This window comes from Lucilia sericata, unplaced genomic scaffold (assembly GCF_015586225.1).
Source record: "Lucilia sericata isolate MDLA Ls3-8-SP2 unplaced genomic scaffold, ASM1558622v1 Contig001815F_arrow, whole genome shotgun sequence".
Taxonomy (NCBI): domain Eukaryota; kingdom Metazoa; phylum Arthropoda; class Insecta; order Diptera; family Calliphoridae; genus Lucilia; species Lucilia sericata.
In genome coordinates, this window is record NW_023995713.1 from 62749 (window position 1) to 90185 (window position 27437).

Sequence of the window (27437 nt, forward strand, 5' to 3'; positions counted from 1 at the left end):
CTAGTTCCGTTCAAGTTCTTCTAGTTCTGTTCTATTCTAGTTCTGCTCTAGTTCGGTTCAGTTCTAGTTCTGTTGTAGTTCTGTTGTAGTTCTGTTCTAGTTCTTGTCTAGTTCTGTTCTGTTCTAGTTCTGTTCTAGTTCTGCTCTAGTTGTGTTCTAGTTCTGTTCTAGTTTTGTTCTAGTTCTGTTCTAGTTCTGTTCTAGTTATGTTCTAGTTCTATTCTAGTTCTGTTCTAGTTCAGTTCTAGTTCTGTTCTAGTTCTGTTCTAGTTCTGTTCTAGTTCTGTTCTAGTTCTGTTCTAGTTCTGTTCTAGTTCTGTTCTAGTTCTGTTCTAGTTCTGTTATAGTTCTGTTCTAGTTCTGTTTTAGTTCTGTTCTAGTTTTGTTCTAGTTCAGTTCTAATTCAGTTCTAGTTCTGTTCTAGTTCAGTTCTACTTCAGTTCTAGTTCAGTTATGGTTCAGTTCTGGTTAAGTTTTGGTTCAGTTATGGTTCAGTTCTAATTCAGTTCTAGTTCAGAAGCAAACGCGATGTATCATAATTGGCCCGGATCATAAATGGGCCTATCGCCCATATAAGGATCCTTTAAAAAAATATTATAATTATTATTTCTAGCTTAAATATAACTCTACAGCAATATAATTGGACATAGACATGTAAAAAAATCTGTGTACCAAATTTTAAAAGGATGGGTCCATAATTGACCCTACCCGCCATATAAGGTCCCCTGTAGAAATGATTGGCTTAAAAATACGAGTAGATCTATGAAATTTGACATAAATAAGAAACTGAAATCGTCCTACCGACTTTGATGAGAATTGGTCCTTATATAACCCTACTACCCATTTAAGGTCCACCCACAATAAAATTCGAAACAAATAATTGTTGTATAAGCAGATGAGGATAGGTCCATAATTCACAATACCACGCATAGAACCCCTCTTACCAGTTTATGGTTATAGAAATTGGACTAAAACGATTTGTTATGTTGAATTTCATCGTTGTGGCTAATGATGATGAGGCAGCATCTATCATCATTGTGGGATCAGCATCAGACTTTTTAAACATCGTATTAAGTCAATACAATTAGTGGTATATATAAGATAATAACAATAATCTGAAATAAAGATACAAATAAACCAAATTTTTTAGTCTTTTATTCAGTTCAAAATCTGAAACAATTCCACTTCAGTTTTAGTTCAATTCTCTTCAGTTCTAGTTCAGTTTTAGTTCTGTTATGGTTCTGTTCCTGCCAGCAAATAATTTCAAATATTTTTGCATCTCTATGCCTCAAGACCCCTATACAATGATGAAATATTGCTCCCAGAACCATTCTGAGTCCATTTTTGGATTCAGTATGGGATTTTACTAGAAAGTTGAGTTTCCAGCCAGTAGTTCCCAAGTTTGAAGAAAAGTAAAAAAAAAATCAGAAATTTTGTTGAATGTTGAAAATAGGATCCATACTACAACAAAATTTCAAATTTATTTTTTTGTTTGCTTTAAACTCGAAAAATACTGGCCGAATCTGGTTGGAAACTCACCTTTCTGGTAAAATCCCAAGCTGAATCCGAAAATGGACTCAGAATGGACCTAGATCCATTGTTTCATCAAATGAATGTCAAGTTTTTTTAGCTTTAGACCTCAAGACCCCGTTATAGTATTAGAAATTGTTTAATTTAAAAAAAATTTCGGACATTTTGTTTAAATATTGGTCCCAGGACCATTCTGAGTACATTTTTGAATTCAGCATTAGATTTTACCAGAATGGTGAGTTTCCAGCCAGATCCGGCCAGTAGTTCCAGAGTTTGAAAAAAAGTAAAAAAAAAATCATAAATTTTGATGAATGTTGGACTTAGGTCCCATACTATAACAAAATTTCAAATTTATTTTTTTGTTTGCTTTAATCTCGAAAACTTTTGGCCGAATGTGGCTGGAAACTCACCTAAATTCCCATGCTGAATCCTAAAATAGATTCAGAATGGATCTAGGTCCCTTGTTTCATCAGGGTTTCATCTAGGTCCCTTATTTCATCAAATTATTAAGACCAATAACAACCTTATTTGTTTATTTCTGTTTTAATTTATTAATTAATTTTCTATAATTTCAATATTTATTTAAGTTTCTCAACCGATCTCTTAGTACCCCGCCCCCAAACAGTTTACAGAGCTTGGGAAAACAAAAGAAATGAAAACCCAAATTAATATAAGCTTCATTAGCCTGACTTAAATTATATGCTTTAATAAGAAGTACTTTTTAATTATTTTCAGAATTATTAAGACAAAAAAAGACCAAGCTTTGACAAATTATTAACTGTAGATATCAAGAAATATAAATATTTATATTAAACTATTTTTGCTAAATGATACAATATAAGAAACACCAAACAAAAGATCGGTCGGTCAATAATCGACTTGAAATATTCTACTATATAAAATATAAAGTTGCGACAGAAAGGACACATTTCAAAGTAAATTTTGAACCAATAATTTGATAAACGACAAATATTCCGATATTTATCCACACATTGAGGACGCTAAAATCCAGACTAGATCAAAAGCTTACTTTTAAACCACATTAAATGCCTTAAACATATTTATCAGAAAAAAATAAAACTTTAACGACAAAACGGATCGAACCATATAACGATATTTATCGCTTCTTATGTAGAATATTTTCAGCAATAAAAAAAAAATAAACCCACCTATATAAAACATATACATAAAATCATTTAAACCAAAAAAAAAAAAAACTATATACATACATCATTGGAAAGCTCTGTAAACTGCGCCTAATCCATAATTTTTTTTATATATATAAAAAAAACTTAAAACGTTATAAACGGCTAAAAAAATAACTTTTTTGATAAAAATATTTTAAATTTAAAGCTAAATAAAGAAATTAAAAAAAAAAACAAATTATATATCATAGGCTTAACTTTAATTTTAAGTACCAAAAAAAAATTTAATAAAATATAAAAAAAGAAAAACTATATTTGTATTAAACTATAAGTACTATTCCTAATACCTTTTGTAAAACCGTTAAACAAAAAAACTACTTAAGTTTGGCTTTATTTTCTAACTTTAAAAACCATTTTTTATACAATATCTATATGGAAAAAAAATCAATTTTTTTTATAATTATCATTTGTGTAATTTGTAATAATCTCAAAATTTATTAAGAAATTTAATAAACAAGAAAAAAATAAATTGAAATACATGGTAAAAGAAAGGAATAAATTAAAATATATAAAAAAACATGTGTTTTATTTCAATGAAAAAGAGATCAAAACTTTTGAAACCCTTTTCCATGCGATGTCAGGTTATATATATATATTAAGGTTTAATTTATTTTCGATTGATATTGATATGCTTACAAATAAGATCTAGAGAGGCCAGGGAGTCTAGGTGGTAGTATTAGATAGGTATATCTGATCTAAAGTCTAGACTATAGAAAGTTCTATAGTCAAAACTGTACACTGTTTTATAGTCAAGACTATAGACTGTTCTGTAGTCAAGACTATAGACTGTTCTATAGTCAAGACTATAGACTGTTCTATAGTCAAGACTATAGACTGTTCTATAGTCAAGACTATAGACTGTTCTATAGTCAAGACTATAGACTGTTCTATAGTCAAGACTATAGACTGTTCTATAGTCAAGACTATAGACTGTTCTATAGTCAAGAATATAGACTGTTCTATAGTCCAGGCTATAGACTGTTTTATAGTCAAGACTATAGACTGTTCTATAGTCACGACTATAGACTGTTCTATAGTCACGACTATAGACTGTTCTATAGTCAAGACTATGGACTGTTCTATAGTCACGACTATAGACTGTTCTATAGGCAAGATTATAGCCTGTTCTATAGTCAAGACTGTAGACTGTTTTATAGTCAAGACTATAGACTGTTCTATAGTCAAGACTATAGACTGTTCTATAGTCAAGACTATAGACTGTTCTATAGTCTAGACTGTAGACAGTTCTATACTCTAGACAATAGATTGTTTTGTAGTCAAGACTATAGACTGTTCTATAGTCCAGACTATAGACTGTTCTATAGTCCAGACTATAGACTGTTCTATAGTCCAGACTATAGACTGTTCTATAGTCCAGACTATAGACTGTTCTATAGTCCAGACTATAGACTGTTCTATAGTCCAGACTATAGACTGTTCTATAGTCCAGACTATAGACTGTTCTATAGTCCAGACTATAGACTGTTCTATAGTCCAGACTATAGACTGTTCTATAGTCCAGACTATAGACTGTTCTATAGTCCAGACTATAGACTGTTCTATAGTCCAGACTATAGACTGTTCTATAGTCAAGACTATAGACTGTTCTATAGTCCAGACTACAGACTGTTCTATAGTCCAGACTATAGACTGTTTTATAGTCCAGACTATAGACTGTTCTATAGTCAAGACTATAGACTGTTCTATATTCAAGACTATAGACTGTTCTATAGTCAATACTATAGACTGTTCTATAGTCAAGACTATAGACTGTTCTATAGTCAAGACAATAGACTGTTCTATAGTCCAGACTATAGACTGTTCTATAGTCCAGACTATAGACTGTTCTATAATCAAAATCTATAGTCAAGACTATAGACTGTTCTATAGTCAAGGATATAGACTGTTCTATAGTCAAGGATATAGACTGTTCTATAGTCAAGACTATAGACTGTAGAGAAGACTATAGACTATTCTATAGTGAAGACTATAGAGTATTCTATAGTGAAGACTATATATAGACTGTTTTTAGAACAGTCTATAGTCTTGACTATAGAACAGTCTATAGTCTTGACTATAGAACAGTCTATAGTCTTGACTATAGAACAGTCTATAGTCTTGACTATAGAACAGTCTATAGTATTGACTATAGAACAGTCTATAGTCTTGACTATAGAACAGTCTATAGTATTGACTATAGAACAGTCTATATTCTTGACTACAGACAGTATATAGTCTTGACTATAGAACAGTCTATAGTCTGGACTATAGAACTGTCTATAGTCTAGGCTATAGAACATTCTTACTCTGGGTTATAGAACACTCTACAGTCTGGGTTATAGAACAATCTATAGTCTGGGCTATAGAACAGTCTATAGTCTGGGCTATAGAAGAGTCTATAATCTTGACTTTAAAACAGTCTATAGTCTTGATTATAGAACAGTCTTCAGTCCTGACTTTAGAACAATCTATAAGTCTTGACTATAGAACAGTCTATAGTCAAAACTATAGAACAGTCTACAGTCTTGACTATAGAATAGTCTATAGTTTTGTCTACAGAACAGTCTAGTTTGACTATTGAATAGTCTATAGTTTTGTCTACAGAACAGTTTATAGTCTGGGCTAAAGAAGAGTCTATAGTCTTGTCTACAGAACAGTCTATAGTTTAACTATTGAACAGTCTATAGTGTTGACTATAGAAAAGTCTATAGTGTTGACTATAGAATAGCCTATAGTCTTGACTATAGAAAAGTCTATAGTCTTGACTATAGAGCAGTCTAAAGTCTTGACTATAGAACACACTAAAGTCTTGGCTACAGAACAGTCAATAGTCTTGACTATAGAACAGTCTATAGTCTTGACTATAGAACAGTCTATAGTCTTGAGTATAGAACTGAATGCTTCGTGACATTGAGTGGTATGTGCATGTTGTTGATGATGATGACGACTATGTGCTATGATGGGGGTGGGGTGTTGGTGGAAGTGTGGTTGCTGGGTTTTTAAAGTCTTTAGTATAGAACAGTCTATAGTCTTCAGTATAGAACAGTCTATAGTCTTGTGTATAGAACAGTCTATAATCTTGCCTATTGGGCAGTCTATAATCTTTCTAACAGAAAACTCAATATTTATAGCATATCAAGCCCTCATTATTTAAACACATAAAGTATTAATTACACGGTATTCTCCCCCATTCATTCCTGAAAATTTAAAATAAAAATCTTTTGTTTTTAATATTTTTATTGAAGTTTTTTATTTATTTCTCTTTTATATTGTTAATCTTCGAATTTTGTTTGTTTTTTTTTGTTGTTTGTGTTTTTTGATCTTTGATTTTTTTTTTATTTTTTTTTATAATATGTATTCATATACTAATTGTTAATAAACTAATAAGTGATTTTTTTAATGTCTTTTATTTAGTTTTAAATCTTTTATGTTCGATTACGTTTAATTTTAGAATTTTGTCTAGAATTTTCTTTTGCAATTCTCTTATTTTCATTTACACTTGCTTGGTTGGTTACTTATAAATTTTAATATTTTTTTGTATTTTCTTTATAATGACATTTACACACAAATAGTACATAGAAAGATATTTTGTTTTGTTGTTGTTGTTATTAATAATAATTAAACAATTTGAACAAATCATTGTTTTAATGATTTTTTATAATTATAATTTATTTATAAATAGCTTAAATTATTTATTTATTTTTTTATATTATTTATTAATAAATACCACACAAAAATAAAATATTTATACAAATAAATTTTTATATAAAACTATAAAAAGGCTTTTGAGGTAATTTAATGCAAAAACATTTAGAGCAACATTTTCACAATATTTTTGTAAAATAAGTTTTCAAAGACATTATTTTTTATTCAATTTTCTTTTGCAACATTTATATTAGTATTTATTCATGGACTTGTTAAGTTACAGTTTACGGAATATTGTGAATATTACTTTATTTATTTGTTTTCTTTTATTTAAGCATAAAATGGAATAATATTTTGTTTGTTTAAATTATAAAATAAATTTATTTTATTGTGTAGAAAAAATGGGTATTTAGAAAGTAGTAAAGAAAATTTTGTAACTTTGTCTTATGGCTTGATATTGCTAAGTTTAATATAATAATGAAATATTGCGCATTTAAAACAAATGTTTTAAAAATTAACATTAATTAATTAATTAATTAATTAAATTAATTAAAATTAACAATTATAACAGAATTAGAACAGAACTAAAAATGAACTAGAACTGAACTAGAACTGAACTAGAACTGAACTAGACTAGAACTGAACTAGAACTGAACTAGAACTGAACTAGAACTGAACTAGAACTGAACTAGAACTGAACTAGAACTGAACTAGAACTGAACTAGAACAGAACTAGAACAGAACTAGAACTGAACTAGAACTGAACTAGAACTGAACTAGAACTGAACTAGAACTGAACTATAACAGAACTAGAACAGAACTAGAACTGAACTAAAACAGAACTAGAACAGAACTAGAACAGAACTAGACCAGAACTAGAACTGAACTAGAACTGAACTAGAACTGAACTAGAACTGAACTAGAACTGAACTAGAACTGAACTAGAACTGAACTAGAACTGAACTAGAACTGAACTAGAACTGAACTAGAACTGAACTAGAACTGAACTAGAACTGAACTAGAACTGAACTAGAACTGAACTAGAACTGAACTAGAACTGAACTAGAACTAGAACTGAACTAGAACTGAACTAGAACTGAACTAGAACTGAACTAGAACTGAACTAGAACTGAACTAGAACTGAACTAGAACTGAACTAGAACTGAACTAGAACTGAACTAGAACTGAACTAGAACTGAACTTGAACTGAACTAGAACTGAACTAGAACTGAACTAGAACTAAACTAGAACTGAACTAGAACTGAACTGAACTAGAACTGAACTGAACTAGAACTAGAACTAAACTAGAATTAAACTAGAACCGAACTAGAACTGAAATGAACTAGAACAAAACTATACAAAATAAGAAATTCTTATACCTCTTAAGCCATCCCCTAGGAAAAACAAAATGGTGCTGAAGGCAACAAAAAAATCTTCAAGATTTTAAATGAAATATGTTTTAATCAAGTGCATATTTATTAAGTTATAAACAACTCCCTAAATAGTTTTAGACTCTAGTTAATTTTTGTTTTGTTTCTTCATAGTTCAATGTTTAGTATAAAAATAACAAGCCGAAAATCAGTTCATACATATATTTTGATAAATATATATTTTTTTAAAGAGTAACAAAATCAGTCATAAATATTCTAAAATACATGGATGACTTATAAGATTTATGTATGTAGCTGTGTTTACAGTTAAAAAAAGAGAACTTAGTTGAGCAGCTTTTAAAAGAATGAAATCATAAAACAGAGAACTAAAATTTAATAACGCTTTTATAAAATTTGAAAAAATAACTATTTGTGGAAATTTTATTTATATATTACAATAATTACTCGTAAATTTATTTATTTAAATGCAATTTTTAAGTAACATTTTTCTTGGTTTTTTTGCTTTTTTTCTCATTTCATATATATAGTTATAAACATTTTATATAATTTAATTTGATTTTGTAATAACGTGGTTTTTCTTTTTTTAATTACGCTTAAAGTTTTGGTAAAAAATAAAATTATTATTAAAAAATTGTGTGTGTGCTGTTTAGGTTGTTTTAGTATAATTTTTAAATTAATTAATATTTAAGTTATGACTAGACTTAAGTGCAAATTAATTATGTTTTTTTTTTATCAATTTCTCTTTAATATGAAATTTTTATTGTTTTGGTATTTATTTGCATAAAAAAACGTTGTTAATAAATTTGTAACAATTTTCTTAAAAAAAGAAACTTTTGTAATATTTGGTGTTTAAATTTCGTTTTTTTTTATTTAAAATTTTTAAATTTATTGTGTTGCAATGTAATAAAGTGTAAATGTGTAATTTTATATTTATAAATGAGCTGGTTTCAAAATTATTATTGAAATATTTTGTATTCATGGAGGTTGGAGTATATGTTATAGGATTAAAGTTAATTACAAGTAAGCTCTTAGTAGTGTAAATTTGTAGGGGCCATGGGTTAATTTTTTCTTAACGGAAATGTCTAGTCGAGTCTATAGTCCAATTACTTATAGTCTAATCTATAGTAACGTCCAGAACTTAACTCGAACTGAACTAGAATTGAACTAGAACTTAACTAGAACTAAACTAGAACTGAACTAGAACTAGAACTGAACTAGAACTGAACTAGAATTGAACTAGAACTGAACTAGAACTGAACTAGAACTGAACTAGAACTGAACTAGAACTGAACTAGAACTGAACTAGAACTGAACTAGAACTGAACTAGAACTGAACTAGAACTGAACTAGAACTCAACTAGAACTGAACTAGAACTGAACTAGAACTGAACTAGAACTGAACTAGAACTGAACTAGAACTGAACTAGAACTGAACTAGAACTGAACTAGAACTGAACTAGAACTGAACTAGAACTGAACTAGAACTGAACTAGAACTGAACTAGAACTGAACTAGAACTGAACTAGAACTGAACTAGAACTGAACTAGAACTGAACTAGAACTGAACTAGAACTGAACTAGAACTGAACTAGAACTGAACTAGAACTGAACTAGAACTGAACTAGAACTGAACTAGAACTGAACTAGAACTGAACTAGAACTGAACTAGAACTGAACTAGAACTGAACTAGAACTGAACTAGAACTGAACTAGAACTGAACTAGAACTGAACTAGAACTGAACTAGAATGAACTAGAACTGAACTAGAACTGAACTAGAACTGAAACTAGAACTGAACTAGAACTGAACTAGACCTGACAACTAGAACTGAACTAGAACTAGAACTGGGAACTAGAAATGCTGAACTAGAACTGAACTGAACTGAATCTAGAAACTGAACTAGAACTGAATAGAACTGAACATAGAACTGAACCTAGAACTGAACTAGAACTGAACTAGAATTATGAACTAGAACTGAACTAGAACTGAACTAGAACTGAACTAGAACTGAACTAGAACTGAACTAGACTGAACTAGAACTGAACTAGAATGAACTAGAACTGAACTAGACTGAACTAGAACTGAACTAGAACTGAACTAGAACTGAACTAGAATTGAACTAGAACTGAAACTAGAATCATGAACTAGAACTGAACTAGAACTGAACTAGAACTGAACTAGAACTTGAACTAGAACTGAACTAGACTGAACTAAACTGAAACTAGAAAATAGAACTAACTGAACTAGAACTGAACTAGAACTGAACTAGAACTGAACTAGAACTGAACTAGAACTGAACTAGAACTGAACTAGAACTGAACTAGAACTGAACTAGAACTGAACTAGAACTGAACTTGAACTAAGCTAGAATTGCCCTAGTCTATTCTAAAGTCAAGTCCGAAAACAAACATTCACTCCCATTCGAATTTCTCCTAATTATTCATACTTTTTATTAGGGTGGCGCAAAAATGAAAATAAAACAATTCCTATTTAAGTAGCTTGTGGTTATTCTATAAATTAATTTTTAACTTTAAAATACTTTACAAAAAGTATTTATTATTATCGTTTTTTAATCTTAAAAACTAAGAAAAAAGAAAATAATTTACATGTCTTTTTAATCGTTTTGTAATTTCTTTTTTTAATAATAAAGAGGAAGTTTTTGGAAAAAAGCAAACGTAGTAAGAGAAAATTTTTCAATAATGTTACACAATAGTACAAAATTATTTAAACATTACGATTTCTCTCTAATATATGTATATATATAGTACAAAGAATCGGTTTGCGATGACGTTGTTTTGGAATTGTTTACAAAAAGTTTAATAAATTTCTATATAAATATTATAATAATTATTTCGCTTAATATTTGAATTCATATGTTTTTTACTTTATAAGGTGGTTTAAATTACATTTACAACATAAAAAATATGGCTTTTTCGGGCTAAATATAAAAAAGTGTACAAAAAATTAGCAGTTTGTAAAAAAAAACATAAAAAATTTAAAATATTAATGGAAAATATTAGCACAAATTAATTAATACTTCGCTAAATAAATACTTATATTTTCTTTTATATATATAAATAAAAAAAGCTTTGTGTTTTGTGTTTTTGTTTTAGAAATAAAGTAATAAATACAAATACATACACCTATAAATTTGAAAGCTTTAACTTAACTAAGTTTTATACTAAAAAAAACATAAATTTATAAAAAAATAATAAAAAATCATAATAAATAAGTCAATATTACCTTGGTTTAATGCTTCTGGGTTAATTTGTTTTGTTTTTTTTCTTTGATTTAAACATTAGCTATGGGTGCTTTGCGCGTCATCGCATCCCGATTCGACTTGTCCTACACATACTGAAAGTTATGTGAAGCAGTCGCTGATTCCTCACCATTGCGCAGCAATGGTTCTTGTTCTATAGTTTTATTTGCTTGTACATCATAATCGTAATAGTTCATCCAATCGATACGTTTGGGTTTAAACAAACCAAAACATGTACATTCCAGAAAATCGACTAAATTATTAAAAGCACCACGAGTAAATGGTGACTGACCATTGCGTGCTTGAAAATGTCGATATCTTCCACGATTCATGCGTTCGTTGGTGGTCATGCCTAAACATATAACTTGATATGTTTGACAGATGGTAAGTAGTATGACCCAGGACATGTGTAGCAGAGCGTTGGCCATGACCCAGCCAATCCAGGCGTTACAGTCACCAATAGCACGTAATGCGGCAAGAAAATCTTAATGTGACAGACAAACATGAAAGTATATTAGAAATATATTAGTAATTAGTATACATCTATAGTCTAGTCAAGTCAAGTCTATGGTGGTAGTCTATAGTCTATCTATAGTTAGTCTATGTCCTAGTCTATAGTCTAGTGCTATAGTCTAGTCCTATATCTAGCTATAGTCTAGTTCTATAGTCTAGTCGATAGTCTAGTCTATAGTTCTGTCTATAGTACCTATCTATAGTCTAGGTGCTATAGTCTAGTCTATATCTAGTCTATATTCAGTCTATAGTCAGTCTATGTCTAGTCTATAGTCTAGTCTATAGTCTAGTCCGATATCTAGTCATGTCTAGTCTATAGTCTAGTCTATAGTCTAGTCTATAGTCTAGTCTATAGTCCCAGTCTATATCTAGTCTATAGTCTAATCTATAGTACTAGTATAGTCTAGTCTATAGTCTAGTCGATAGTCCTAGTCTATAGTCAGTTTATGTCTAGTCTATAGTCTAGTCTTAGTCTAGTCATAGTCTAGTCTATAGTCTAGTCTATATCTAGTCTATAGTCTATGTCTTATAGTCTAGTCTATAGTCTAGTCTATAGTCTAGTCTATAGTCTAGTCTATAGTCTAGTCTATAGTCTAGTCTATAGTCTAGTCTATAGTCTAGTCTATAGTCTAGTCTATAGTCTAGTCTATAGTCTAGTCTATAGTCTAGTCTATAGTCTAGTCTATAGTCTAGTCTATAGTCTAGTCTATAGTCTAGTCTATAGTCTAGTCTATAGTCTAGTCTATAGTCTAGTCTATAGTCTAGTCTATAGTCTAGTCTATAGTCTAGTCTATAGTCTAGTCTATAGTCTAGTCTATAGTCTAGTCTATAGTCTAGTCTATAGTCTAGTCTATAGTCTAGTCTATAGTCTAGTCTATAGTCTAGTCTATAGTCTAGTCTATAGTCTAGTCTATAGTCTAGTCTATAGTCTAGTCTATAGTCTAGTCTATAGTCTAGTCTATAGTCTAGTCTATAGTCTAGTCTATAGTCTAGTCTATAGTCTAGTCTATAGTCTAGTCTATAGTCTAGTCTATAGTCTAGTCTATAGTCTAGTCTATAGTCTAGTCTATAGTCTAGTCTATAGTCTAGTCTATAGTCTAGTCTATGTCTAGTCTATAGTCTAGTCTATAGTCTAGTCTATAGTCTAGTATAGTCTAGTCTATAGTCTAGTCTATAGTCTAGTCTATAGTCTAGTCTATAGTCTAGTCTATAGTCTAGTCTATAGTAGTCTATAGTCTAGTCTAGTATAGTAGTCTATAGTCTAGTCTATAGTCTAGTCTATAGTCTAGTCTATAGTCTAGTCTATAGTCTAGTCTATAGTCTAGTCTATAGTCTAGTCTATAGTCTAGTCTATAGTCTAGTCTATAGTCTAGTCTATAGTCTAGTCTATAGTCTAGTCTATAGTCTAGTCTATAGTCTAGTCTATAGTCTAGTCTATAGTCTAGTCTATAGTCTAGTCTATAGTCTAGTCTATAGTCTAGTCTATAGTCTAGTCTATAGTCTAGTCTATAGTCTAGTCTATAGTCTAGTCTATAGTCTAGTCTATAGTCTAGTCTATAGTCTAGTCTATAGTCTAGTCTATAGTCTAGTCTATAGTCTAGTCTATAGTCTAGTCTATAGTCTAGTCTATAGTCTAGTCTATAGTCTAGTCTATAGTCTAGTCTATAGTCTAGTCTATAGTCTAGTCTATAGTCTAGTCTATAGTCTAGTCTATAGTCTAGTCTATAGTCTAGTCTATAGTCTAGTCTATAGTCTAGTCTATAGTCTAGTCTATAGTCTAGTCTATAGTCTAGTCTATAGTCTAGTCTATAGTCTAGTCTATAGTCTAGTCTATAGTCTAGTCTATAGTCTAGTCTATAGTCTAGTCTATAGTCTAGTCTATAGTCTAGTGTATAGTCTAGTGTATAGTCTAGTCTATAGTCTAGTGTGGCCTTACCTACATTTTAGTCTATAGTCTTATCTATAGTCTATAGTCCATAGTGGTAAGTTTTAACAATTTCATAATAAAACCAATAAGCTCCCCAATTACTCACCATCAAAATGTACATTACAACTATTCATATAATAAAAAGAGCCACCATAAATCATCCAACCGCACATAACCAACAGCATCCACAGGAAACCCATAAAATAGGTATGATTCTTTAAGCCAATACAATTGCCAACCCAGGGACAATGATGATCAAAACGAGCCACACAACGATCACAAACACTGCAATGTTTAGAACGTATAGGACGTCTTACTAAACAACCTGAACAAAATGAAGAGGGTTCAAATCCAATGCCACCACGTTCCGACAATTCCACAATGGTCTAAAAAAAACAGAAAAGAATACTGTTATAAATATTTAAATAGTTTTGAATTGAAGTGTATACAAACCTTAAATCTTTGTTCCTGTGTAGGTTGTATTATGCCGGGATCGCCTTTCCACGATTTCAGAAAACATAACCACAAACCCCCCGAACATATTAAAAACAGCACTGTGGTACCAAACGATACTGCATCGACAATATACACAAACCAGGTTATATAAAACCAGGCTTTCGTAGCACAATACACACTCAATGGCAATAGAGCCATTAAATGATCATCGAACAGTGCTTTCCCTAAAGTATGAAATACCGCATAGAGACAACCCAATAAAAAGAACTTTATAATGTACAATGTGTTAAGAGTGAAAATAACACCAGCCAAATAGAAGGCAGTAAAGGGACATGCTACCATGGACCACCAACGCAAACGTTTGTCATGTTTGACCCGAGTCATTAGAGATCTTCTTTGTTGTGACGATAATGCAGCATCTTTAATACGTTCCATTACTTTAGCACTTATCCAGACGGCCCCCGATTGTGACTCAAGCATTGTTAGTGGTGTTTCCCCACGTAAATTGGGTACATCTAAGGAAGCTTTGGATTTTAGAACTAAAGTATTAATCGCTGTGGCATTACGTGCCAAAATGGCCCAATGTAAGGCGGTATTGCCATGTGTATAATCAACCATGGCAGGATTTGCACCGAGTGTTAGTAACAAACGTACGGGATCCAAAGCACAAACCTAGAGAAGGTTTTCATAGAAAAAATCGTAATTTTAAGAATTATTTCCTGTTTAGGGAAATTTTCTCTTTAGAAAATTCTCCCTATAGTCTATAGTCTAGTCTATAGTATAGTCTATAGTATAATCTATAGTCTACTTTATAGTTTATAGTATAGTCTATAGTATAATCCATAGTCTACTTTATAGTTCAGTCTATAGTCTAATCTATAGTCTAGTCTATAGTATAGTCTATAGTCTAGTCTATAGTCTAGTCTATAGTCTAGTCTATAGTCTAGTCTATAGTCTAGTCTATAGTCTAGTCTATAGTCTAGTCTATAGTCTAGTCTATAGTCTAGTCTATAGTCTAGTCTATAGTCTAGTCTATAGTCTAGTCTATAGTCTAGTCTATAGTCTAGTCTATAGTCTAGTCTATAGTCTAGTCTATAGTCTAGTCTATAGTCTAGTCTATAGTCTAGTCTATAGTCTAGTCTATAGTCTAGTCTATAGTCTAGTCTATAGTCTAGTCTATAGTCTAGTCTATAGTCTAGTCTATAGTCTAGTCTATAGTCTAGTCTATAGTCTAGTCTATAGTCTAGTCTATAGTCTAGTCTATAGTCTAGTCTATAGTCTAGTCTATAGTCTAGTCTAGTCTAGTCTATAGTCTAGTCTATAGTCTAGTCTATAGTCTAGTCTATAGTCTAGTCTATAGTCTAGTCTATAGTCTAGTCTATAGTCTAGTCTATAGTCTAGTCTATAGTCTAGTCTATAGTCTAGTCTATAGTCTAGTCTATAGTCTAGTCTATAGTCTAGTCTATAGTCTAGTCTATAGTCTAGTCTATAGTCTAGTCTATAGTCTAGTCTATAGTCTAGTCTATAGTCTAGTCTATAGTCTAGTCTATAGTCTAGTCTATAGTCTAGTCTATAGTCTAGTCTATAGTCTAGTCTATAGTCTAGTCTATAGTCTAGTCTATAGTCTAGTCTATAGTCTAGTCTATAGTCTAGTCTATAGTCTAGTCTATAGTCTAGTCTATAGTCTAGTCTATAGTCTAGTCTATAGTCTAGTCTCTAGTCTAGTCTATAGTCTAGTCTATAGTCTAGTCTATAGTCTAGTCTATAGTCTAGTCTATAGTCTAGTCTATAGTCTAGTCTATAGTCTAGTCTATAGTCTAGTCTATAGTCTAGCTATAGTCTAGTCTATAGTCTAGTCTATAGTCTAGTCTATAGTCTAGTCTATAGTCTAGTCTATAGTCTAGTCTATAGTCTAGTCTATAGTCTAGTCTATAGTCTAGTCTATAGTCTAGTCTATAGTCTAGTCTATAGTCTAGTCTATAGTCTAGTCTATAGTCTAGTCTATAGTCTAGTCTATAGTCTAGTCTATAGTCTAGTCTATAGTCTAGTCTATAGTCTAGTCTAGTCTAGTCTATAGTCTAGTCTATAGTCTAGTCTATAGTCTAGTCTATAGTCTAGTCTATAGTCTAGTCTATAGTCTAGTCTATAGTCTAGTCTATAGTCTAGTCTATAGTCTAGTCTATAGTCTAGTCTATAGTCTAGTCTATAGTCTAGTCTATAGTCTAGTCTATAGTCTAGTCTATAGTCTAGTCTATAGTCTAGTCTATAGTCTAGTCTATAGTCTAGTCTATAGTCTAGTCTATAGTCTAGTCTATAGTCTAGTCTATAGTCTAGTCTATAGTCTAGTCTAGTAGTCTATAGTCTAGTCTATAGTCTAGTCTATAGTCTAGTCTATAGTCTAGTCTATAGTCTAGTCTATAGTCTAGTCTATAGTCTAGTCTATAGTCTAGTCTATAGTCTAGTCTATAGTCTAGTCTATAGTCTAGTCTATAGTCTAGTCTATAGTCTAGTCTATAGTCTAGTCTATAGTCTAGTCTATAGTCTAGTCTATAGTCTAGTCTATAGTCTAGTCTATAGTCTAGTCTATAGTCTAGTCTATAGTCTAGTCTATAGTCTAGTCTATAGTCTAGTATAGTCTAGTCTATAGTCTAGTCTATAGTCTAGTCTATAGTCTAGTCTATAGTCTAGTCTACAGTCTAGTCTATAGTTAGTCTATAGTCTAGTCTATAGTCTAGTCTATAGTCTAGTCTATAGTCTAGTCTATAGTCTAGTCTATAGTCTAGTCTATAGTCTAGTCTATAGTCTAGTCTATAGTCTAGTCTATAGTCTAGTCTATAGTCTAGTCTATAGTCTAGTCTATAGTCTAGTCTATAGTCTAGTCTATAGTCTAGTCTATAGTCTAGTCTATAGTCTAGTCTATAGTCTAGTCTATAGTCTAGTCTATAGTCTAGTCTATAGTCTAGTCTATAGTCTAGTCTATAGTCTAGTCTATAGTCTAGTCTATAGTCTAGTCTATATAGTCTAGTCTATAGTCTAGTCTATAGTCTAGTCTAGTCTATAGTCTAGTCTATAGTCTAGTATAGTCTAGTCTATAGTCTAGTCTATAGTCTAGTCTATAGTCTAGTCTATAGTCTAGTCTATAGTCTAGTCTATAGTCTAGTCTATAGTATAGTCTATAGTCTTATAGTCTAGTCTATAGCTATCTATAGTCTAGTCTAATAGTCTAGTCTATAGAGCATAGTCTAGTCTTAGTCCTAGTCTATAGTCTGTCTATAGTTAGTCTAGTCTATAGTCCTAGTCTATAGTCTAGTAGTCTATAGGTCAAGTCTAGTTTATAGTCTAGTCTATATCTAGTCTATAGTCTAGTCTATAGTATTTCAGTCAGTTAACGCTAGTCTATAGTTAGTTATAGTCTGTCTATATCTGTTAAAGTCTAGTCCTACTAGTCCTAGTCTAAAGTCTGGATATAGTAGTCTAAAGTCTGGGACTATAGCCTAGTCAGTAGTCTAGTATATCTAGTTTAGTCTAGTCTATAATCTAGTCGTCGATTTCAAAAGAAATATATATATCAAACATCCACTCACCTTCCATGCGGCCCCACATTATGCCGGCCATACCACCACGATCCTGTAAATCCGGATCAACAACCCTTGGCTATGAAATACGCCACCAGAGCGGTATGTGCAAATTGTGCTGCAATGTGTATGCACGAACAACCCTCCGCATCGCGAATACGCGGATCGGCACCAGCCGCCATTAGGAGGACAACAGCACCTAAATGACCTTGTCTTGTGGCCCAATGCAGAGGTGTTGCATTAAGTTCACCACCCAATGCATCAACTACAGCCCCTTTTTCCAAAAAGTACTTAATTATATCACGGCGATTATTGATGGCAGCCCAATGCAATAAAGTAACCGTTTCACTGTCCGGCTGATTAACATCCCAACCGGATTCCACTAATTCCTTAACTCTGGCTGTAGCACCATACTGAGTGGCTTTAACAATGTCAAAACCACTGTAGTCAGGTTCAATGGGTGCACTTGGTGGCTGTTGAGCCATTAAGGCACCCAGCCGTTCGGCTTCACGCTCTGCCTCTGTGTTGGGGGCACAAGACCCGGTCGTCGCTGCATTGCATGCACTTTGATACATGTTTTGTGGTTTCTTAAACATTTCTTTTAGTATTTGGTTGATATTCTTTTTAGGTTTTCTTTAATTTTTGATTATTCAATAGTCACAAAAAAAAACTTTTTTTTGCAACTCTTTTAGAGGATATTTTATGGTGCAAATGGTGATTCACCCACCTCCTCTTTTTTATTTATTACGTACCCTTGCACGATTTTTTTTACCGATATTCTCACTTTAAAACATTTTTGTTTTTATTGTTTTTTGTTCTTAACTTTAGTTTACACTTTTATCTTAGACTTGTGATTAATTATTTGTAATTTTCTTTATATTTTATGTGGATTTTTTCACAAAAATTATGGCTTTTTTATCGCCCCGAAGAAGAAAAACTTTTTCTCAGCAGTAAATTTTCTTAACATGACAGTTGTGGTGACATTAGAATCTCTGTGTGATGACAATTTTGTGTTTAGTTGACAGAATTATCGCAAGAGGGAGCAAGATTATAAAAGTACTAACAGCTTAGCGATTAAAAAAATTAATTTAATTGAATTATTTTTCCTCAGATATTGTATATTCTGAGAAAATAATGCTAATCCTGGATAGTTCTGAACCAAGTTTTATAAGTTATAGTTTGGAATGTTTACACTGCCAGTTGTGTTGACCACAAAAGCATTTCTAAATAAATCGCTAGAATTTAGCTGAGAAATCCATAAAGTAAAATCACTGAACTTGACAAATTTGTAAATAGCTAAGTTTACAACACTATTAGCCGCGCAAAAACGTTTTGATATTTTTGTTCGGTGTTTGTAATTTTTGCGAAATTAATTACAGAAAACAAACGCAAACAAAGATTTTTTTATAAACAATATCAACAAAAAAATGTTTTAAAACTTTATAAAATCAAAACAATTATTTTAAAAACTTTTTTAATAAAAATGAGTAATTTTGCTAACAAAAGAAAATTTGCTGGAGCAGCAGCCACAAATGGGGCACCTAAAAAGCCCAGGTAAGCTTAATAATTTATAAAACATTAAAATTTATTAAAAATTCGTCTAATTTGTCGCAGAAATTACGATGACGAAGATGATGATATGGGCGGAGGTGGTTTTGAAGTTGATTTCAACAATGATGACATGGACATGACCCAGTTGATGGGTGAGGGTCCAGAAAATCAACAGACCTCTGTCAAATGGTCTCGCGTAGATCCTCCTGAACTAGATTGTGAAACAGATGCTTTAATATTTCAACAAATAGATATTGAAAACTACATAGGAGCTCCTCTGCCGGGCATGCCCGGTGCTCGCATGGGTCCAGTACCGGTTATACGCATGTATGGCATAACCATGGAGGGTAATTCTGTGTGTTGTCATGTCCATGGCTTTTGTCCGTATTTCTATTTGGCTGCCCCCAAAGGCTTCGAGCAGAAACATTGTCATGAACTAAGATCGGCCTTGGATAAGAAGGTTTTGGCTGACATGCGTGGCGGCAACAAGGATAATGTACAGGAGGCGGTTTTAAGTGTGGAATTGATAGAACGTTTAAATATTTACGGCTATCAGGGGGATAGCAAGCAGAAATATATCAAAATAACTCTTTCGCTGCCCAAATTTGTGGCTGCCGCTTCACGTTTATTGAAGAAAGAAGTTATTTACAATGAATTTGATTTCCAGGATTGTCGTGCCTTTGAGAATAACATAGATTTTGATATACGTTTTATGGTGGACTGTGATGTAGTGGGTTGTAATTGGATAGAACTGCCTGCAGGCTCATGGCGTCAAAGGGGACGCAATTCCAAACCTCTACCCGAAAGTCGTTGCCAGTTGGAGGTAGATGTTGCGTTTGATAAATTCATATCTCATGAGCCAGAAGGTGAATGGAGTAAAGTGGCTCCTTTTCGCATATTATCCTTTGACATAGAATGCGCTGGTCGCAAGGGCATATTTCCTGAGCCTAAAATCGATCCTGTTATACAAATTGCCAATATGGTGATCAGACAAGGTGATCCCGAGCCCTTTATACGCAATGTTTTTACATTGAAAACCTGTGCTCCCATAGTGGGCAGCCAGGTTTTATGTTTTGATACTGAAAAAGAACTGCTAGATAAATGGTCTAGTTTTGTGCGTGAGGTTGATCCAGATATATTAACCGGTTATAATATCAATAATTTTGACATTCCCTATCTGCTGAATCGCGCCGCTCATCTGAAAGTGCAAAACTTTGAATTTTTGGGTAGAATTAAGAATATACGTTCGGTTATCAAAGAACAAGTTCTGCAATCTAAACAAATGGGTCGTCGTGAAAATAAATATGTAAATTTTGAGGGTAGAGTTCCCTTTGATTTGCTGTTTGTACTGCTAAGAGATTACAAGCTAAGATCCTATACTCTCAACGCTGTGAGTTATCAGTTTTTGCAAGAACAAAAGGATGATGTTCACCACAGCATTATCACCGATTTGCAGAATGGTGATGAGCAAACTCGTCGTCGTTTGGCCATGTATTGCCTTAAGGATGCCTATTTGCCTTTAAGACTTCTCGATAAACTTATGTCTATTGTCAACTATATGGAAATGGCCAGAGTAACGGGAGTTACCTTAGAATCTCTACTCACTAGAGGCCAACAGATTAAGGTGTTGTCTCAGTTGTTGCGCAAAGCCAAAACTAAAGGTTTCATTATGCCCTCTTATTCGTCTCAGGGATCGGATGAACAGTATGAAGGCGCCACGGTTATTGAACCCAAAAGAGGTTATTATGCCGATCCTATATCAACACTTGATTTTGCTTCTCTATATCCTAGTATAATGATGGCCCATAATTTGTGTTATACCACGCTCTTGCAACCGGGCATGAAAGATAAATTGGGTTTAAGTGATAAAGATTATGAGAAAACACCCTCCAATAACACCTTTGTCAAGGCCACCGTCCGTCGTGGTTTATTGCCGGAAATTTTGGAATCTTTATTGGCTGCTCGTAAAGAGCCAAAAACGATTTAAAAGTGGAAACTGATCCCTTCAAACGCAAAGTGTTGGATGGTCGTCAATTGGCTTTGAAAATATCTGCTAATTCTGTATATGGTTTCACAGGAGCCCAGGTGGGTAAGCTACCTTGTTTGGAAATTTCTGGTTCGGTTACCTCTTATGGTCGCACCATGATTGAGCTTACCAAAAATGAGGTAGAATCTCATTATACACGAGCCAATGGTTATGAAAATGACGCTGTAGTTATTTATGGTGATACTGATTCAGTAATGGTTAACTTTGGCGTTAAATCGCTGGAAAGAAGTATGGAATTGGGTAAGGAGGCAGCCGATTTGGTATCAGCGAAATTTGTTAGACCCATTAAATTGGAATTCGAAAAGGTGTACTATCCTTACTTGCTGATCAATAAGAAAAGATATGCCGGTTTGTATTTTACACGACCAGAAACCTACGACAAAATGGATTGTAAAGGTATTGAGACAGTGCGTCGTGATAATTCTCCTTTGGTGGCTAATCTCATGAATACTTGCTTGCAAAAGTTGCTAATTGAAAGAAATCCTGATGGAGCGGTTGAATATGTTAAACAAGTTATATCGGATTTACTGTGTAATCGCATAGACATTTCACAGTTGGTTATTACCAAGGAATTGGCCAAGACCGATTATGCTGCCAAACAGGCTCATGTGGAGCTGGCTGCAAAAATGAAGAAAAGAGATCCTGGCACGGCACCCAAATTAGGAGATCGTGTTCCCTATGTTATATGTGCAGCAGCCAAAAATACACCAGCCTATGCTAAAGCTGAAGATCCCTTATATGTGCTAGAAAACAGTGTACCTATAGATGCCAATTATTATTTAGAACAACAGTTATCCAAACCTTTACTAAGGATATTCGAACCTATTTTAGGAGATAAAGCGGAATCGATTTTATTAAGTAAGTTAAATACAATCTAAAACTATAAACAATTTTATTTTATTTTACAATTTTTAGAGGGTGAACATACCCGCACTCGCACAGTGGTCACCTCCAAAGTAGGTGGTTTGGCGGGCTTTATGACGAAAAAATCTTCCTGTTTGGGTTGCAAATCTCTAATGCCCAAAGGCTATGAAAATGAACCGTTGTGTCCTCATTGCAAACCTAAAATGGGTGAATTATATATGAAGGAAGTAGTGGCCAAACGCCAGATGGAAGAGAAATTTGCCCGCTTATGGACAGAATGCCAAAGATGTCAGGGTTCATTGCATGAAGAAGTATTATGTTCCAATCGTGATTGTCCCATTTTCTATATGAGACAAAAGATACGTATGGATTTGGATACACAGGAAAAACGAGTACGACGTTTTGGTTTACCCGAGTGGTGAAAGGATATTTAAGAAATATCTAGTTTTTTGAAGAAGTGAATGATTTTGTTTTTGTTTGTTACATTTTTTTGAACTGTGTCCGACTATATATTTAGTGCGCATCAAAATAAAAAAGGAGATAATTATTTTTATTACTCGTATAATGGTAAAATAATAGTGTTTGATTAAAAATAATTGAAATAATCTTACAAAGTGTCTATGGCTGTGACAGTGTGAAGTTAAACAGCCTTTAAATATCTGCAAAGGATTAGCTGCAAATCATCTGATACGATGCTTTAACAATATAAACCAGTAAATCGAAATAAAAAGAAAAAAGGTTATGGAAAGACTGATGTTAAATGATGCATCCACTTTTGAAAAGAGTAAACTTTGGAATACCTGTTCACAAACGTCAACTTTTTTATTATAATTACTCTAATATTAAATTTATTGTATTACTTTCTTATATGTTTTACTAAATTTAAGTATAAAAAAAGTTTTCTATGAAATACTAAAATCTTAAAAGGGGAGGAGAGTGAGGGGTATAAAAGTGTTTAGGGCTTTCTTCAACGTATAAAGTGTTTCGCCATAACAGAAAGGACACCACAAGACAAATACAGGTTTTTATTATAAACTTGTTTATGATTTTGTTGTTGTTTTTTAATTGCATATTTATAATTACTTAAAATTACAAACAAAAAATGTAGAAGGAATCGTTAGGTTGTACAGGAGTACAGAAATTAAACAAAATAAAATTTAATTTTTTTTTTTTCTTTGACATAATTGAATACGAAAGGTATAGGTTTTTTTTGCTTTCATTCTTTTTGGAGAGGGGAACTATATATGGGAGGAAAAGAGATGTAGTAGAGGTTAAGTAAATACGACTATTTACGACTTTGTAGAGTATTGGAAAGCCAATCCATAGCTTGATCAAGGCCTTCACCCTTAGTCGCAGAGGTTTTGAAAATTTGGAAAGTACGATTTTTTAGATTTTCCAAACCTAAAGCATGATGAACTTCAGCAACAGTCATACAGCCTTCCATATCTTGTTTATTGGCTAATACTACCAAAACGGCACCGGCAAGTTCTTCTTCCTGGAAAATTATTAAATAAAATCATTACTCTGTTATATATTTCATCTTCATTAATTAATAATTACCCTTAACATGTATAAAAGCTCATCTTTGGAAATGCCTATTCTATCACGATCTGCAGAATCTACCACATAAATTATAGCATCTGTATTGCTATAATAACAACGCCAGTAGGGTCTTTAACAAAAATATTTATTAGTTTAGTTAAATTTCTTTAAAATTTAGTTTTTCTTACCTTATACTTGTCTGTCCACCCAAATCCCATACTTGGAATTTCAAATTTTTATATGTCACCTGTTCCACATTAAAACCAATCGTTGGTATAGTGGTCACCACTTCTCCCACTTGTAGTCTATACAATATTGTTGTTTTGCCAGCACCATCTAGACCCAATATCAATATACGCATTTCACGCGAACCCAGTAAACCACGAAAATAACTTAATACTCCTCCTAGAGGGGATTATATAGAAACAATAGACAAGAAAACATATTTTATCCTTTTTTTGCCCCAAAAGGTTGACTCACTACGTCACTTTTTGTGTTTTAATTTCTTATTATGTTTTATCTTAATTACATTTATTTTTCTACTAACCCATATTTTTCCTTATTAATAATTTAAAGTTGTATTGGAAATGTTGTTTTTCTTCTTTTCTTTACTTTTTTACAGATATTTTATTAATTTTTCCTTAAAAATATGCAAAAAAAATTTATCGGCTGGCCAATATATTTTCCTATTTTTTTCGTTTTAATAAACTGTCAAAATTGAAACGGTTAAGAAAGAGAGGAGAAATGTCATGACTAGAAAAAATGACAACAAATCGAAAGAGGGGAAAGAGTTTTTCAAACGGTTATGACGTGTCGGCATATTGTAAGGCTACCATATGGTGGGGGAAATTTTTAATTTATTGAAAATTAGAAAATTTGGAATATTTTCTATTTAAAGTAGGATTTTTTAATAAAAATTTTTAAATTTTAATTGCTTAAGATTGTAAGTTGCAAAATACTTTAAAGTGGATGTTCAACCAATTATTTGGGCAATACTCTCTTTATTATACTGCTATAGAAATAATAAAAAGCTATTTGAAGTAGGAGAAATATGTAATGTTATTTAATTTATATTAAAATTTAGAAAAAGCGTTATTTTGCATTTAATTGGTATTTAAATTAAAACAGTTTTGAAAATTCTTCATCATTTCCCGTTTCTTTACGTTTTAAACTCATTAATTTAACAACATACTGGCAACTCTAATACAAAACCGCAAAATATTGCCATATTATATAAATTTTCAATAAATGTGTAGGGCATAGCTTCGCCTTGATAAACAACTGAAAAAATGAAATTCAAAAAGTCACCAAAAAATCTGGGATTATTGAACAAAAATTGTATATTATAGTTTTTATAAAAAAAATTTGGAGATATTTTTAATATATTTTTATTGGTCTTCGCTACGGACCCCCATTTTGGAACCGTTGCTCTAACAGCAGCGAGAAGACAAGCACTTGACTGGAAATGTCACACAATTGAAATTAATTTACAGTGCAGCAGGGTGTGATTGTGTCTGCAAAATAATGATCATAATAAAACTTGATGAAAGGATTTGTTTTTAACTTGTAAGAATTAATCAAATTAAAATTGATTTTTTTTTTTATTTTTAAAATTTTTTCCCATCCTTGCATAATTTTGTGCTTGCTCTATTTTACTGTTATAAATTATATACAAAATCCCACTTTTTTATCTCTCGGATTCCGTTTTTATTTAAAATCTTTGAAAATTTAAAAATTAAGCGTATTGAAAATTTAGCCGGCCTACAGTCGACCGTTAATATTTGTCGGCGCAGAGCTCTGCTGCCAACTCCAGAGATGCCAGCCGATGCAAAATGATCGGCGGTGGCGACCCAACAATTTTAGGTCGGCGGCGACGGCTTGTTACAGAAAATATCGGCACCGGCTAAATTGTCGGCTCAATTTAACTTTTTTTTCAAAAATTGACCTTATAAGCGTTTATTATATTGAAAAATCTCTGTATAATAGTACGTTATATAGAAACCTGTCTCTATATAAGTTTTTTCTGCAGAAAATGGACATTATTATAGTAGTTTTCACTATTTTAATATTAGTACAATATTGTGCGGCAACTCTTTTCAATTTGCCATAAGAATTTGAAATAGTGGCAACTCCGTTCAAATTGGTGAAATTATTTTCTGAAATACCTGTGTGATTCCAATCTTTATCAGCGGTTACGTTTAGGCCGGCTTAAGCGACATGGCTACACATCAAATTTTTTGACTCAACCGGAAAGTTTTTAATTGTGTTAGTGAAAAGAACTCACATGTATAAATGCGGTGTGAGTTTTTTTTTACTAACCCTATCAAAAAACTTACCGTTTGAGTCAACAAATTTGATATGTGGCCATGTCGCTTTAGCTTTTGAGCCGAAAGAAGTTAGCGGCGGCGCGGCTTGTAAAATATTACCGCCGGCCAGCCGCCGCCGATTTGAACCGTCTCGGCTTGTATCTCTGGTCGCGTCGTATGAAAAGTGTTAATCTTTTGCATTTTTGTGAAAATTATAAATTTTCTTTAAAAAATCTAAATAAAACACACTAAATTAAATAAAATATTAAAATTAAGTGTTAAATAAATATAATTTTAAAAGAATTTTATCAAAATTTTATGAATTAAATATAAAAATCGTGAGAAAAAAATACAAAGCGGCTTTGGTGGTGGTGGTTGTGTGTGAGTGATTGCTGTAAAGTGTATAACACGAAAGTTTTTTTCTTTTCGCAGAAAAGTAAATTTTTTCTTTCTAAATTGTGGAATTAACAAGTTTGAACAATAAGAAAAAGTAAAAAAATGACTTCGCCTTCACCGGCGAATAGTCCTATGCCCCCGCCACAGGCTCCGAGCCCCATGGGACCACCTTCCCAAAGTCCGGCTCCGTCACCCTCGCCACACAGCCCCTATACACATCCACCACAGCAAGGCCCTGGCGGTCCACCTGGACCTCAGGGTCATCAAGGACCGCCACATGGTCCACCTCATAGCAAGGTCCACCACCGGGAGCGGGTCAACATGGTCCACCTCCTCCTGGTCATCCTGGAGGTCCTTATGGCCATCCAATGCAACATGGACCTCCTCATGGACCCCCTCATGGTGGTCCTCAACATGGTCCCATGCCTACACAGCAACATGGTGTGGTATCACAGCATGGACCACCTCCTCCGGGTCAACATGGTCCACCAGGACAGCAAGGAGGTCCGCCAACAGGACCTCCAATGGGTCATGGTCCGCCACCACATGGTGGTCCGCCTCATGGTATGCCTCAACAACAGCCTGGATCACAAGGTGGTCCTCCACCCCACTTAAATGGTCCGCCCGGACAAGGGCCGCCAGGTCCTCAAGGACATCATATGCCGCCACATCATCAAGGCATGGGTAAATACTCAAAAACCATAATTATCAGAGAAGTTTTTTATACAACAAAACTTTTGTTTCCAAATATTCCAGCTCCTCACATGGGCATGCAAATGCCTCCTCAAGGACCCAATATGCCACCCATGGGCTTTCAAACACACGGCATGCCACCCAATGTAAGTACATAGACTACTACTGTTCAATTAAATTAAGATTTTATTCTGAATACCAACATTTAAACAGTTGAGCAATATTCTTGCTCAACTAGCTGTTTTACTTCCTTCTAAAGCCCTTAGTCTTATTTAAAAAATCTCTTTTTCTTACTTAAATTCAAAATCAGTTAAAGCATCTGCTTCCTCAATTAACTCCTTCACCTCCTTTAATAGTTCCTTAGTGGAAGCACAAATCAAATCAGGTTTCATAATATTAAAAGGAGCCCCACTAGTATGAGTTATAAAACCACCAGCTTCAGTTAATATTATAGCACCGGCTGCTATATCCCAAGGCTGTAAATCCTCGACATGAAAACATTGAAACTACCTTTGGCCACGTAACACATCATTAAAG

General features: G+C 32.8%; 4 protein-coding genes across 4 annotated transcripts; 2 read left to right on the top strand and 2 right to left on the bottom strand.

The window, feature by feature from the left end:
* Positions 1 to 10169: 10169 nt before the first annotated feature.
* Positions 10170 to 18490, bottom strand: LOC119612727 (palmitoyltransferase Hip14). The gene is given in 6 exon segments (XM_037968579.1): positions 10170 to 11514; positions 13577 to 13856; positions 13924 to 14598; positions 17511 to 17522; positions 17524 to 17571; positions 17573 to 18490. Coding segments are annotated over 6 exon segments (1938 nt in total). The 5' UTR covers positions 18098 to 18490; the 3' UTR covers positions 10170 to 11116.
* Positions 18491 to 18814: 324 nt separating this feature from the next.
* Positions 18815 to 22536, top strand: LOC119612724 (DNA polymerase delta catalytic subunit). The gene is given in 4 exon segments (XM_037968577.1): positions 18815 to 19055; positions 19116 to 21016; positions 21019 to 21957; positions 22015 to 22536. Coding segments are annotated over 4 exon segments (3282 nt in total). The 5' UTR covers positions 18815 to 18984; the 3' UTR covers positions 22386 to 22536.
* Positions 22537 to 22979: 443 nt separating this feature from the next.
* On the bottom strand, positions 22980 to 24227 carry LOC119612725 (ADP-ribosylation factor-like protein 1). The gene is made up of 4 exons (XM_037968578.1): positions 24053 to 24227; positions 23694 to 23910; positions 23524 to 23635; positions 22980 to 23458 (listed from the first exon to the last, which is right to left on the bottom strand). Exons 1-4 carry the CDS (start codon positions 24054 to 24056, stop codon positions 23249 to 23251), a joined length of 543 nt encoding a protein of 180 aa, XP_037824506.1. The 5' UTR covers positions 24057 to 24227; the 3' UTR covers positions 22980 to 23248.
* Positions 24228 to 26505: 2278 nt separating this feature from the next.
* Positions 26506 to 27270, top strand: LOC119612728 (proline-rich proteoglycan 2-like). Its single transcript, XM_037968580.1, has 2 exons — positions 26506 to 26891; positions 26964 to 27270. The coding sequence occupies exons 1-2, from the start codon at positions 26576 to 26578 to the stop codon at positions 27056 to 27058; spliced, it is 411 nt and encodes a 136-aa protein (XP_037824508.1). The 5' UTR covers positions 26506 to 26575; the 3' UTR covers positions 27059 to 27270.
* Positions 27271 to 27437: the final 167 nt, after the last annotated feature.

What these genes read in the sequence shown, in the direction of transcription:
- LOC119612725 (XM_037968578.1), bottom strand. An exon ending in GGTGGACAGACAAGTATAAG is followed by an intron (nt 23,636 to 23,693) that starts GTAAGAAAAACT and finishes TTTTTGTTAAAG; the next exon opens with ACCCTACTGGCGTTGTTATT. An exon ending in AGCTTTTATACATGTTAAGG is followed by an intron (nt 23,459 to 23,523) that starts GTAATTATTAAT and finishes ATAATTTTCCAG; the next exon opens with GAAGAAGAACTTGCCGGTGC.
- LOC119612728 (XM_037968580.1), top strand. Translation starts at nt 26,576, where the DNA reads ATGCAACATGGACCTCCTCATGGACCCCCTCATGGTGGTCCTCAACAT. An exon ending in GCCACATCATCAAGGCATGG is followed by an intron (nt 26,892 to 26,963) that starts GTAAATACTCAA and finishes CAAATATTCCAG; the next exon opens with CTCCTCACATGGGCATGCAA.